General features: G+C 38.1%; 1 protein-coding gene across 1 annotated transcript in view; it reads left to right on the top strand.

Moving 5' to 3' along the window:
* The window catches only part of DKK2 (dickkopf WNT signaling pathway inhibitor 2), a 96,825-nt gene extending 85,217 nt beyond the window's left edge, over nt 1-11,608 (top strand). Inside the window, exons 2-4 of the mRNA XM_025873653.2 lie at nt 5,497-5,647; nt 6,868-7,023; nt 9,269-11,608. Of these exons, the coding sequence (XP_025729438.1) occupies nt 5,497-5,647; nt 6,868-7,023; nt 9,269-9,519 (558 nt within the window). The 3' untranslated portion in view covers nt 9,520-11,608. The remainder of the gene's footprint in view (nt 1-5,496; nt 5,648-6,867; nt 7,024-9,268) is intronic.
* Nucleotides 11,609-14,289: the final 2,681 nt, after the last annotated feature.

Raw genomic sequence — 14,289 nt, 5'->3', positions numbered from 1 at the left:
GTGTTCAATAAATAAATGCTGAATAAACAATTATTGGATATTGAATGAATACCCAAACAGCTGCCTTAATGAACCTATGGCACACAGCCAGAACATCATGAATTTCTCCCCTCCAATTTAATGTAGCTCAATCCTCCTGGCCTTATGTTCAGGAATCCTCAAAGATACACCCTTATCCCCTAGAGGTAATTGTGGACAAAGGAAAGATCCAATGGCACAGCCTTTGGCATGCAGTATACGACCGCACATTAGCCAGATTGAGTCCCATGTCCCTGCACCTCCTGAAGTTGCAGTCTTAAGGTTTGACTTTGCAATTACCGCCTTACAGGATAGCATACCTTGCATATACGTTGAAACAGAGAACTATCAGATGGAACATCAGGGCAAGGGAAATTAATCTTTTCTTTAAGGACCTACGGGGAGCCAGTCTGATGGCAACAATTTCCCAAATGTAATTGCCAACCTCCTGCTATGTTCTCTTTGAGACCCCAGACATTCTAGACATTCTAGTCCCCAGCCCTTTGTTGCTACCTCCTTCTATCCACTCGCCCCAAATGTTTTTTATTCCCATAGCTGGGTCGTCCCCCTGCAGGCTTTCTTCTGCCTGCCCAGCTGATGATGTTTTTCTGGCTCCAGAAAACTTCCGATTGTTACAAACAGTGCTTGCGGGGACAAAGGATTGTCCCGATTAAAACAACAACAACAAAACTAGGACAGTCTTGCAAGAATCCGGATGGGTGGCCAGCCCACATGAACACTATGTGATGTTTCTCTCTTCTTTTTTTTTTTTTTCTCCCCATCATTAAACAGGAACAATGTCATTATTTTGAAAACTCAGGAGTTACACTAAGGTTTTAGTTGTGGCCAAAGGTTTGTTCAATAGCCAGTGCTGCTGAGATGCCTAAAACACTTTTTTCTATGTCATTAGTCTTAGGGGTCTGATTCTGTCATTATCGCATTGGTGTGTTTTAAGGGATGGGCAGCCCTGAAAAATAAGAATAAATTCCACCTTGACTCTTAATCTCGAATTAGCAGGTCTTTTTCTCCCTGCAGTTTTGATAATAATTGAAAAAAAAAAAGACTCAATTAGTTCAAATAAGATGGAGTAACATTTCATTTTATTTCATTCATTAGAATATTATTTAATTATCACTAACTGCATGATGGGCTTTTGCTTGTAACTCTGATTACATTGAGTTTAAATGGACATAAAACTGTTGTCAAGAAATGAAATGAGAAAACGTTGTTTACGGTATTGCCCATGTTGTCCGCCAGTATTCTATCTTTCCAACAGCTGCACCAGGACATGCTGTTGGTATTTGGAGGCCTCTAGAGAGAGAAGTGGCCAAGTTTATTTTTCTAATCTCTAAATTCGGCACACAGGTCAGCACTGAAAACTCCTTATCTATGTGTACAACAAACTGTCACTAGTTAATGCTCTTAGTCATCATACCTTGCAGGGAGGCCTGAAAGCTAGGGCAGGACCCTGAATCCCCAAATTCTCTGCTACTGAGCACATAGGACTTATCTGCTGAAGTTACTTAACCTCTCTTTACTTCGTTGCTAAAATTTTAAGTAATGATTCCAAATTAGCACAGAGTAAATAGATGTAAAAAAAATCCTCTATACTAAAAGAAATGCTCATTTTTGATGGACTTTATTTTCAAGCTGTGTCCAATGCGTTCACTCTTTTTTTAGTTCCTGTCATGGTTGTAATGATAACTAGTGCTGCTATTTACAGAAACTACTTTATTTTTAGCCTGGAAATGGGGTTGGGCAAAACCTCTTTGTTTTTTGGCCTGATCATGGACAGCTCTCGTATATTCTTAATTCATGGCCCATCCCATCTGTTATTATTAGGTGTCTCAAATGAATCCATCTCCTAATTGTGACTGAGGCTAAGTCATGAATGATTTTGCATGAAGGCAAGTATTCCTGGATGCTTATGCAGCCTAATGTCACTGTTCCTCAGACTGTTTACCTAGACAAGTCAATGAAGAACCATGCCAATTCACTATTAATAATTTCCATAGCAGGTAAAAAAAATCGGTCTTCTTATTAATTTCTACAAATAAGTAACAGAGAAGCATATTATTGTTTTTGTTAAATGGAAAGTTAGATTAAGATACTCAATCAAATTCATTTTTCGTTTGCCATAAAACCATCATCAGACGGGAACAGCAACAGGCTTTTGAGGCCAAAGTAAGTGGAAAATAAAGATTTTTCTATGGGAAAGTTTCTGAATGGCACTTTTATTAATGTATATAATTCCCTATAGTGGCCTATTAATGCCACAATCATCCCTTCTTCAGGATCCTCCAAAACTACTTTAACCATGTGCTTCCCTCTCCTCTCTCTCTCTCTCTCTCTCTCTCTCTCCCCCCCTTTCCCACCTCCCTCCCTCCTATTCTGCCACCCTTCCTGTCTTGCCTACTATGATAGAATTTCCAGACATTTTAAAGGGGAAATATGGGAAGAAACAGTAGCAAGCTGCAGAGCCCTCATCCTTGAGATGAAAATGTCTTATTTCAAGCTCTTTATTGAAAAATAATGTATTAGGCTGAAAATATGACAATTGCTATTAATGGGTCAGATCCATATTTTCTCATGTTCTGTGTTTTGTTGCTAATGGTTATGCCAAAGGAAACTATATGGCTGAGTAGATCTGGGCTGGGAGACATTGATTTCAGAAGGTAAGGCATGCTCCCATCTTCTTCGCTTTCCCTAAAACCTGCTTCCACCTGTCCTACCACTTTTTGATTTTATTCATATTTAAAGGTTGTTTATTGGAGCAAGGAGTTTCATAAGCATACTAGAAGCTATAGAATATAACCTTGCATTTCAATTATTAAAATTTTATTTTAATTGTCAAAGAATTGCTTTTAATGTTATGTTCTGGGATTGCACTTCAAGTGCAAGATCACATTAACAATAATCTTTCATTACAAAAAATTCTGCATATGTTTTCTGCCTGTGTCATTTCTATTTAAATTGGCTTTAAATAAAACTATAAAAATAGCATAATAAAACTGCATGTCCTCTAATATATTTTATTTCTTAGACCAACTGAGCTTTCCTCTGAAAAACTTGTGAGAATTTTACTGTGATCCTATTCAAATAGAGGACTACTAAACATATTGCTTTTTGCAATATCATCTGTGTCAAATATATTCTTTAAAAAAAAGATTTTATTTACTTGAGAGAGAGAGTGTGTGCAGGTCGGGGGGGAGGGGCAGACGAAGAGGGAGAGGCAGAGAATCTCAAGCAGACTCCGTGCTGAATGTGGAGCACACAGTGGGGCTCTATCTTATGACCCTGAGATCATGACCTGAGCTGAAACCAAGAGTCGGATGCTCAGTGGATTGAGCCACCCAGGACCCCCATGCATCGAATATTTTCCATTTCCCACAAACTGAGAATGGGAAGTTAATGATGTGTCTTCCACAATTTTCCGCAAAACAAACTGCTACTGTTAGCAATCAACTTGTTTTTTTACCTTATAGACTATTGTGTTTTTTTTGTTTTGTTTTGTTTTTTTAGGAATGGAATCAAGTATTATTCTATATTCAGAATCCCTTGAAGATTTGTTGTTTGTGTTGCAAATTGCACATGATGTTTTAGGTAGCACATGTGTATTTCCATTGAAAGAACATGTCCTATTTTTGAGGAAGAAAAAAACATGTAAGACATCAAATGTTTCTTGCAAAACAATTTGATGAAATAAATGTAAATGAATCAGAAACATGTGAATTGTATTTCACTTAAAATTAATGGGTTTAAATATGAAGGGAGTAAAGTGCTTGGGGGAAAGAGTGTGGCAAGGCGGGAAGTTACATTTGTTTTGTTTTCATCAGTCTTGGATTCTTGAAAAATGGCCTAATACTCTGAATTTAACCTCATTCAGATTCTCCATTAAGCCAAGTGATGGAGATCCAGAAAGGGACAATAATATGCAAAATCATTTTATAGCTCTATCTGGCTCCGATTATAATGTAGGCATCAAACATGGCCATTATGCAATCCTTCAAAAGCACTTGCAAACTCAAAATTCGTGATTTTCCTATTGTAATGATGCTGAAAGTGTATTTTTTCCCCATAGAACATGTAGAGTTTTCAGCCTCACATGTCAGCTTAACATTTATTTCCTCTGTCAAACTGAAGAGGATCAGATCTAAACAGAAAACACAGGGACACTGAAGGTAGCCACATGTAGCAGAAGTGTGGGGAGGAAAGAGAATGTAAGAGAGGGAGAAAGAAGGGGAAAAGAAATAGACCGTGTGTGCAGACCGAGGTCACCAAACCTCATTTCATAAGCAAAGCACTCAAATCCCACTAATTATTTGAGGGTTGCAAAAACTTTAGCCCATAGGTTTACATTCATATCCTTTATGCGTGCTTAAAAATAACTACATAGCTTCTTTTTACTTTTTGTATTTTTCAATTAAAAAAAACCCCATGCATTATTCTGAAAACAGGAAAGAGCTACAAAAAGAAAAGAAAAACAACTTATAAATAAGTCTCCCTGTCAACATGCTTCAAAATATGAGGAAGTTTGATGTGTGGCGTGGCAGCTCAGTTTCTCAACTCTGCCTCTGCAAACAGGGACATTTTAAGTGTCCTGAAAACTTCCAAGAGGCAAGGAGTACATAACTGGAGAATGTATTTTTATTTTGGGAGATAATCTAGGGCATTGCTTAAGTAGCCTCACGTGGTGAGAAATAGAGGCACCGGGTCCTTTGACCCGGTTGAAGTTGAAGGCCCCAGAGCCCATAGGGCTGTTTTTGTATGTAAAGAGCCTGCCTTTTTATTTCTCGAGAACACGATGTCATTGGAGTTGAGCATTTCTCTGACGGCTTAGAACCCCACTGCTGCTCATCAACCCGCATTTGGAATGAGGACCCAGCTCCTTGATTTCTTTGTGCCAAACAGCCTGTTACCTCAAATGGTTCTGGAAGTGGTTCTCTGCCGTGCTCCTCACAGGCAAGATTTGTGGGGAGTCACTCTGAATGTATTTGTTCCCCAACTGGGCAGGAGATGTGTTCCAGCTTCTAACACAGCCCTTTGTTGTTTCATTTAAACTTCCCCTCATCCAGTTCAGTTGTGTAGTGAGGAGTAGTGAGGCTCACTGTTTCATTTACACCATAAATCAGTGGCAATATAACAGTCACAAGAATTTCTGAGCCCCCAAAGGTACTCTTAAAAGCTCTACCTATCCACACAAAATGTAAAATCCCAGCTCCAAAGTCGTGTCAACAAAAATATAGGAATAGCATCAACTTTATCTTTGTCCCCGTCAACAATCAGTAGTTAGAGGGTCCTTGATGAAGGAAGTGTCACTCTGTAGGATCTGTGTGCAGAACGTGATTTCAATGGCATATTTCCTTTGATGAGAAACCTACTGTGATTTATTGCCCATCATGATTTGCTGCAGTAACTTTGATAGGTGTGACGGAATCTAATCTACTTTGCGTTTGGTGTTGTTGCACTTTCTGACAGGCCTACCCTTGTAGCAGTGATAAGGAATGTGAAATTGGGAGATATTGCCACAGTCCCCACCAGGGATCCTCGGCCTGCATGGTGTGTCGAAGGAAAAAGAAGCGCTGCCACAGAGATGGCATGTGTTGTCCCGGTACCCGCTGCAATAATGGTAAAGATCTAGTTCAGTGTTGACGGGCCTCTTCCTCTTTCTGTAGGAGGCTTGTCTAGCAAATTCGACTACATTCTCCTTAGCCAGACCCCTGAAATGCAAGGAGCCTTTCAAAACTGGCAGGGATTGGATCACAGTTTAGATATGTGTACAATTACTTGGATTACCTCCCAAATCCTAGTTTTCCTGGACACTGATCTATATTTCTAGATTCTATATTCTATGGCAATCCAGGATTTGCCACGCCAAAGTGTTGTACGTGAAGAGCTATAAACACATAAGTGAATACGTGCAAAAGACCAAACAAAGAACCTGATGTGATTGAGCAATACAGTCGTGTGTCCCTCTTCCAGTTCAAACAAAGAACCTGATGTGATTGAGCAATACAGTCGTGTGTCCCTCTTCCAGTTTCATACCTCGGTTCTTATATTCAGGGTGTCTTCTTTTAAAGCCCCCCCCCACTCACCACATTCATAGTGAGGGGGGGATTGGCTCCTCCAAATGGAGACACGGGGGTCTATTCCCCAGCCTTTCCATAAGCATGACTTCACCCAATGTCAGTGAACTTCTAGGCATACAATTCAGCATTAATGATGAAATGAAGAACCACAGACAACACAGGATAAAACCATTAAATAATTACAGAAGGTGATCTGAAACATAAATCTAGTCATATAAACCAAGATAATCAGACTCCTGTCCATATACATGCTCCTGACCTCTGGGCAGAGTCCTATTGGAAGTACCTGGGACAGGTGAAGGGGAGAGATGTTTACAATGTAGACTAGGGTGATATTGTTGATTGAACAAAGGAACCTGGATCCTGAAGATGGATGTCTGATCAGGCATTTTAAAAGTAGGAATAGCTAATATTAATTTAATACTTACTAAGTCACTATTCTAAACACACGTATTCACAACTTAATGAAATGTTTTTATTCCTATTTTTGCCCACAGACACCTGGTCTTGAGATGAGATTCAAATTAAGGAAGCCTTAGTTAGGCCAAACTAATTCTATTTAATATTAAATAATATGATTTAATATTGTTTATGTAAATAAATGAATGGCTGAATGAATTGAGGATAGATAAAAGATAGATGGTAGATAAATAGACAGATAGATAGGAGATAGCATCACACCTCACATCAGCACAATACTTGGATAAGAATCACACTTTATAGAATCAGATAAGTCTAACTACTTACTTGCCATCTCCAGGCATCTGCATCCCTGTCACTGAGAGCATCTTAACCCCTCACATCCCAGCTCTGGATGGCACTCGACACAGAGATCGAAACCATGGTCATTACTCAAACCATGACTTGGGATGGCAGAATCTAGGAAGACCACACACTAAGATGTCACATATAAAAGGTAAGCGATCTGTAGCTCTATGCTTACTTTTTCTTGTTTTAAGAGAAGTAAAATTAAAATATTCATAATTCATTGCATTGGTTTTAGAAAAAATACCAGGAAGATACTTTGTTGGCAAGATTTTAACTGAATTTATTAATTCTTAATTTTGAGGATGCTGGAGGTTTCTAAGAGATCTTAAATTGTTAGGAAATATATATTATGAGAATTGCAGCACCCCGATCAATCAATCATGCCATTTTCTAAACAGTCCTGTCTTTAAATGTTTGCAGTCATATGATTAAATCTCTAAGCTTTTGAATCATTTTCTCACCTTTGCAGAAATTTAATTTTACTAAACAACCACATAATATACTATTCATAGACCAACTTATCAAAGATAATTGGTTTCTAGTGGGATTATATATGGTCATAAAATCCCCTTACTTGTATCAAAATATTTGGGAAGCCTAATCACTAACAGTAAAATTTGAAAGCATGAAATTATTGATCTTTATTACTAATAGTAGAAGGTTGAAGGCATGAAACATGTCCATCTTTAAAGGAGGCTTCTTTCAAGTGTGTTCTGTGGAGCAATACTCTTTGAAGACAGTCTGTGAATGAAAGTGTGCCGTGTTCAAGAGTTTTGTAATAATGCATCTCCCAGTTTGGGAACTTTATACAATTGGAATATTGAGGGCTCTGAGAAGCCCAGCAGTGAGGAAAACTAGTTAAGTTTTTTAAACACTGTATGTCCTCAATATTGACCACAAATATTGTGGTCAATAATTTCTTGACCACAAAAATATTTCCCCACATTTTCATGTTCTGCAGAGCTAGTATCCTATAGAATAACTGACCTATTAGTCAGACCTGGAATATTAATGTTGACATGGATAATGTTAAAAAGATTAACAATTCCTCTTTAATTATCCCCTGTCTATGCTCCCTGAAGACCTATGTCTTTACCCGATCTCCTATTTCTATTCCACCAAATTCACATGCATTTGTCATTACATGAGTATACTTCCTTATTCCAATAGATAGCTATGTCACCATACAGTTTCAAATTTACTAATATTTTTGTATAGTTTTATGTATAATTTTCTGATGGAAACTAGGAAGAACTCCTAGTGGGTCATGTCCATATCACACAGTGGGATTGGTTATATCTGGGCTGACAGACAATCCTTTAGACCAGGATCGGCACATTACAGCCTGTGTGCCAAATACGTCCTACTGCCTGTTTTTGTAAAATAATGTTTTAATGGAACACAGACTTGCCTCTTCATTTAGGCATTACTTATGGCTGCTTTTGTGACAGCAGAAGTGAGCAGTGACAGATCACATGGCCTAAAAAGCCTAAATATTTACAATCTGACAAAAATACAAAGAAGTTTTTTGACCCCTTCTTTGTATAGGTGACACATCAACCCAGCTGTGATGTGTGTTTGCTCTTTTGCTGATTTAGTCATTTTTTCTGAATTAAATATCCAGATCTGTTCTTCCACATGTTTTTAATGATGGGTTCTTTGTTGACCCTGGGGCTGTCTGCCCTTTCTCTACTCTGCTCTGAATCACAGCTCTGTAGAGACTGCGCGTCCTAGGCTCCCTGTCAGTGGGCCTTTGGGATTCCAGTCCCAGCTAGCGATTCCTGGCCCCAGATTCTGACATGAACTTCTCCGCTGGATCCTTCAGCCTAACTGTGGTAGCGGCTTCCTGCTTTGTTGCTTTACCATCCTCTGGGCCTTCTTCGTCTGCTGCCACCTGCATGCCCAGTTCTCTGCATTAAACATCTTCTGTCTTAAGTTTCTGTTTTCCTGGTTAGACAGTGAAGCAGGGTTTTAGGAGTCCCTGAGAATTTCAGCTTTCTCCCTGAATCAGAGTTTATTTATACCTCCCAAGAAGGTATCAAATTAATTACTTTGAAAGCAATTCTCTTTCTTTGCTTATTTTTCACTCACCTCGTTAAAAATAATGATCAGAGAAAGATCTAAGAGCAGACCATGCCGAAGTAAAGAGAAGATGAAGCACAGTCCTTGCTATTCATGAAGCTTGATATTCAGACAGCAAATAATCAAAATGGACAATAATGGCTTGACGTGATTAGAGGGAGAGCCGATCGATAGGAATCCAAGACTTTCCATCATAAATGATAACTCCATGGAAGACAGTACAAGTAAAAATATTGTAGATGCTTCTGATTGCAGAGTAGAATTTTTTCCTAAAGTGTCATGGTAATATCTCTTGGTCATCATCTCTGTAGGGCATGAAGGAGACCCCTGCCTACGATCATCAGACTGCATCGAAGGGTTTTGCTGCGCTCGCCACTTCTGGACCAAAATCTGCAAACCAGTGCTCCATCAGGGGGAAGTCTGTACCAAACAGCGCAAGAAGGGCTCTCATGGGCTGGAAATTTTTCAGCGGTGTGACTGCGCAAAGGGCCTATCGTGTAAAGTATGGAAAGATGCCACCTATTCCTCCAAAGCCAGACTCCACGTGTGTCAGAAAATATGATCACCTCTGAGGAAAATCATCACTAGCAGACTGTGAATCTGTGTATTTAATGCATTATAGCATGGTGGAAAATAGGATTTGGATCTCAGAAGAATGGCTAACATAAGGAATGTGATATGAATATAGAGATCACAGAGAGAGAAAAAGGAAAAGAGAATAAGCAGATTAGAAAGGGGTAACAAATGTAGTACAACCGATGCATTTCTGTGATGCAACTTGTTTATGTAAATAATGTACACATTTGTGAAAATGCTATTACTGAAAAAAAAAGCACACAGTGAAATTTACTGATGAATACCATGTGACTTTCCAAGAGTTTAGGTTGTGCTGGAGGATCGGTGTCCTTCAGATTGGTGATTGCCTATAGAAATAACCTAAAAGCCATATTTCTAGTTCAAGGTTATTGTTTAACAAAATAGTCCCTTGGCATACAATAGGCTTTCACATGAAAAGAGTTGTTAAATAGGAAATGAAAGCATGGAACATAGATAATTTGCGACACAGAATCACCTTTTGGTTTGGAACACTACTTCCATGGTTCAATGAAAGGGCTTGGTAGATAAGAAAAAAAGCAGTCAGTATTTTCCGAATAATTTCAAAATAATTGCAAGTCTTTTCGTGAACACCTTTAGGAGAAACCAAAGTTGTTTTGCTTTAAACTGTTTAGTTATGTTTCTCAAAAATTTATTTTCACTGGTAATTCCCAAGAATGTTTTTGTATAAGACAAAAGCAGTCCATTCACATTCTAAAGGAATGGCATTGCACGTTTTCTTGATTGTATGTGATTCCTACCCTGAATATATTTTATTTTCCAAACTATCCCAATTAATTGTGAATAGTACAGAGCAGAATTTCACAGATTTCAAAAATTTTTAAGGTGTCCAAGATACAGAATCAAAGCTAATAGATTGTTATTTGTTGAAGCTTTGGCATTTCCCATGTTTGGTAGAATTAGATTGGTAAATACATGTATTCTTTACACACGCAGCAATACATTGAGGAAAAGCTGATAATAGAAACTTGATCTACATTTGTGCTGCACCAAGGGACACAAAGGAAATGGACAAAACTTTGTCAAGTGCCCAGGTTTGGGCAAATGTTGATCATATGTCTGAGGCACAAACTGGCTATTCATATTTGAAGCCTGAGGCCGCACAACCTAAATGGAAGTTTTCCATGGGATTTGCTATCACAATATTTACTATGCAGATGAGTTCTGTGTAGGTCACTAGTTGACCTCAAAATATTTATTTTATATTTTTTGAGGTCCTAAAATAATATGGGGAGGTCTCATGAAATGGACTCCCAAGGCAGGTAGTATAGTAAGGTTCCAGTGTCCTCCCTAAACGTCTAACTTGCCAATGGCACCATCTGAAATTTCTGTACCAATCTCTCTCTGCAACAGCTGTTTTTTTTTTTTTTGCCAAAGATATTGTTTCTGTTTTCTGCAGCCATTGAAAGTAAAAAATATAAATGGAATAACTTGTAAAATCTACATATTGCTAACCTATAGAAACCACAGTTTCCAAATTCTTTGAAACCATTTTATTACTTTTTTTTACTTTACTCAGTTCTAAATATTTATGTCTAGAGCATAAAGCAAAAAAGTTATCTTATAGTTGTTACTTTTGACCTTTTCTTTTATAGACTGCAAGTCACTCCTTAATTTTCTTTTACTTGAACCCCTTCTGCAGTTTCAAATTCAAGTTTTCCCAGTAGAGATTGAATCTGAGCCTGCATGTCTATGAAGAATTTCAGCCTCCCATACACATTTACAAGGGTGATTAAGATTTACATTTTTTCCACATGTCTGCTAAAACAAAAATTATAAGCTAATCTATCCAAGAACCAAAGTTTGTGCAAACAGGTTTCTATAAGCTTGGCAACATGAAAACGGAACATTTCAGTCAAACATTTCCTATATAGCAATCACATTTACAATCTGGTTTTTGCATTATTTCCCTTATGTACATCCCAAAATTATTATTTGAAGTAATTTATTTACAGGAAATGTTAATGAGATGTATTTTCTTATAGAGATATTTCTTACAGAAAGCTTTGTAGCAGAATATATTTGCAGCTATTGACTTTGTAATTTAGGGAAAATGTATAATAAGATAAAATATATTAAATTTTTCTCCTTCAAAAATGGAATTCAAACTTCCTTGTGTTTTGCTTATGAGAAAAACTTTCACAGAATCATAGATTCTCAGAGTTCAAATGGATTTGACAGTTGGGGTAGGAATCTTTTGGATGACCTCACTATGAGATGATCCAAGGCAGTTTACTATTACTAAAGGCAGCTTATTCATGGCAGGGCAGATGTAATTGTTAGAAAGTTATTTTTTCATTAAACTAAAATATCCCAGCTTGTGCTTTCTACCCATTTATTCTTACTCTGTGTTCTGGAACATCTTGGAACAAGGGTTCTCCACAAACTTCTTCAAAACACTTGAAGCCACCTAGCCTATTTCCTATAATCTTCTACCCCGATTAAAATGTCCCCAAATAGAGATGCCAACATGCTTAGCATATTGATTCATTCCCTGATGGCACAAAGGAGCTACAAAATATCTTTATCCCTATATGGATACGGACTGAGTTACCTGGCCCTGAGTGAACTCAAAGCCACTTCCTGGGAAAGTCTTTGCTTCCTGAACACAGAGATGTCAGTAGTGTTTGTTAAACAGAACTCACCAATTTTGAGACTGGGAGTGGTTGTAGAAGCCCATGTTGTATTAGAGATGTTAATGGGCTATAAATGTGGAAAATAAACATTGTGTGACAGTAGAATGGATTAAGTGTAGCTATGGCAGCGTAATGAAGCTAAAACAGTCCCATAGCTAGAGGTCAGAGTTGAAGATACCTCAAGCATTGCTGAAATAACTCCCACATTATTCTAATTAGTCACTTAAATAGTTATTCTTAAATAGTTATCCATTTCCTCAAATTGAGAACATTTGTATTTCCTAGCTACAGTGTATTTTTAGACTATAACAGTCATATGGGTGATATTTTTCTTTTCCACTGAGCTCAGGGAGATGCTCTGAAAACTGACAAATTGTCTTGACTTCCCTTTTAGCCAAGAAACACAATGCCTTATCACAGCCCTAGGATTTGAGGGGGGAAACAATCAATTACACTTTTCTCCACCCCCCAAATTCAGGCCATTTGAGAAAAAAAGTTAAGAAAGAAAGGCAGATGACAGATTACCCTAGGCTGATAAAGTTATCGGAGAGTGTGGTGTGTAGCTTAGCGTAGGCCAGAGGATAATAGAAAGAGCCAGGTTCTGGAGCAAGATACTAGAAAGTTGCCCATTCTCACACAACACCAGGCAACATCACTTCTATCTGTGGGAGCTCCTATAAAATTTACTGCATGGATGGGCAGAACAGAGTTTTTCTGGCAATTTGTGCCAAAGAAGGGTGGGGAAGGAACAGAACTATGCATTTCTCCTTCAAGAATCTCATTTGAAATTCTACTGGATAATTCACAGCACATGAAAGGAGTGAATGAGGGATAGAGACAAAGATTATTATACACTCCACATTCAACTAATGTTAAGAACTAGAAAAGAAGAAACCCCTCCCCCACATCACTCCCCAGATCTTTATATTCTTAACACATTCTACATAGCCATTTGTCTCTGGCGAACACACCACCATAGATCAGCTATCTACTAAAGCAACACCTGATGAGGTCTTCCCCCCAATGTCAGTCACTCCTTTATAGATACTCTCAGGACCAGGGGTGGAAAGTTTCAATTTTTATCCCCAGAAGATGGCAAGATGGATGAAAATAATTCATTAATTCAATTGACTCCAAGACCACACTATACTCAGGGTTGGAAAATAACTCCTCTTTCTTTTTAGCATCTCAAATTATGTCCATCATATTATCCACCACAATCTATCAGTGGTTCTGCAGTGAGATTAAATGACACATTGGGTATCTGATAATGTATAAAAAGTACTGCAATCATAAAACTCCAACAACCCAAAGACTTTTGAATATAAATCCTGTTCCATTAAGAAATCCCAAGGAGAAATTAATGCACAAAATTTAAACCCTCTTGCATGTGAAAGTCAAAATAAGTTGAAGTCCAATGAACTTAAAGTCTATATTTGTTATCTTCCTCTTTAGAATAAGGAAGGAGCCCAAAGAAACTGAAATGCAAAATCTTCAAGTTAATGGCTAAAGTTTTCCTTCCTCATCCCAGATGTATTCTGCTCTCTCTTAGCTGGAGGCTTTATTGATGCCTGTGTTGAGTGGGACTCTTTCAGCAGCTATGGCCAGGACAGTATCTCACTGGAATGAGAGATTTAAAATTTTTTAAAGATTTTATTTATTTACTTGAGAGCGAGAGAGAGAGGGAGTGCTAGCATGAGTGGGGGGAGGGGCAGAGGGAGAAACAGACTCCCTGCTGAGAGCCGAGCCCACCTCAGGCTAGATTCCAGGACCCTGGGATCATGACCTAAATCAAGAGCTGACTGACTAAGCCATCCAGGCTCTGCTGAGAGACTTAATTTTTAATAATGTCCAATCAATTTTTGGATATATCCGATTAAGTCAAAGATGTCACCACATTTAGAAAATAAGGCAATCTCTAGCTCTTAGGGCAGATATACCAGGCAATAACCTGTTAACAAATCCAGGACATGGTGTCATCAAGAACCATAGCAAAGATGCTTGGAATATGAGTGAAAGAAGGTAGATGTTTTTGCTTTGTTAAAAATGTCAACTAATAAAAAAAAGTCAACTAATCCAAA

Source organism: Callorhinus ursinus, unplaced genomic scaffold, assembly GCF_003265705.2.
Source record: "Callorhinus ursinus isolate GAN/ISIS: 27379988/994484 unplaced genomic scaffold, GSC_fseal_2.0 scaffold4, whole genome shotgun sequence".
NCBI classification, from domain to species: Eukaryota; Metazoa; Chordata; class Mammalia; order Carnivora; family Otariidae; genus Callorhinus; species Callorhinus ursinus.
The sequence above is the reverse complement of the archived record's forward strand: the minus strand, read 5'-3'. Positions and strand labels throughout refer to the sequence as shown.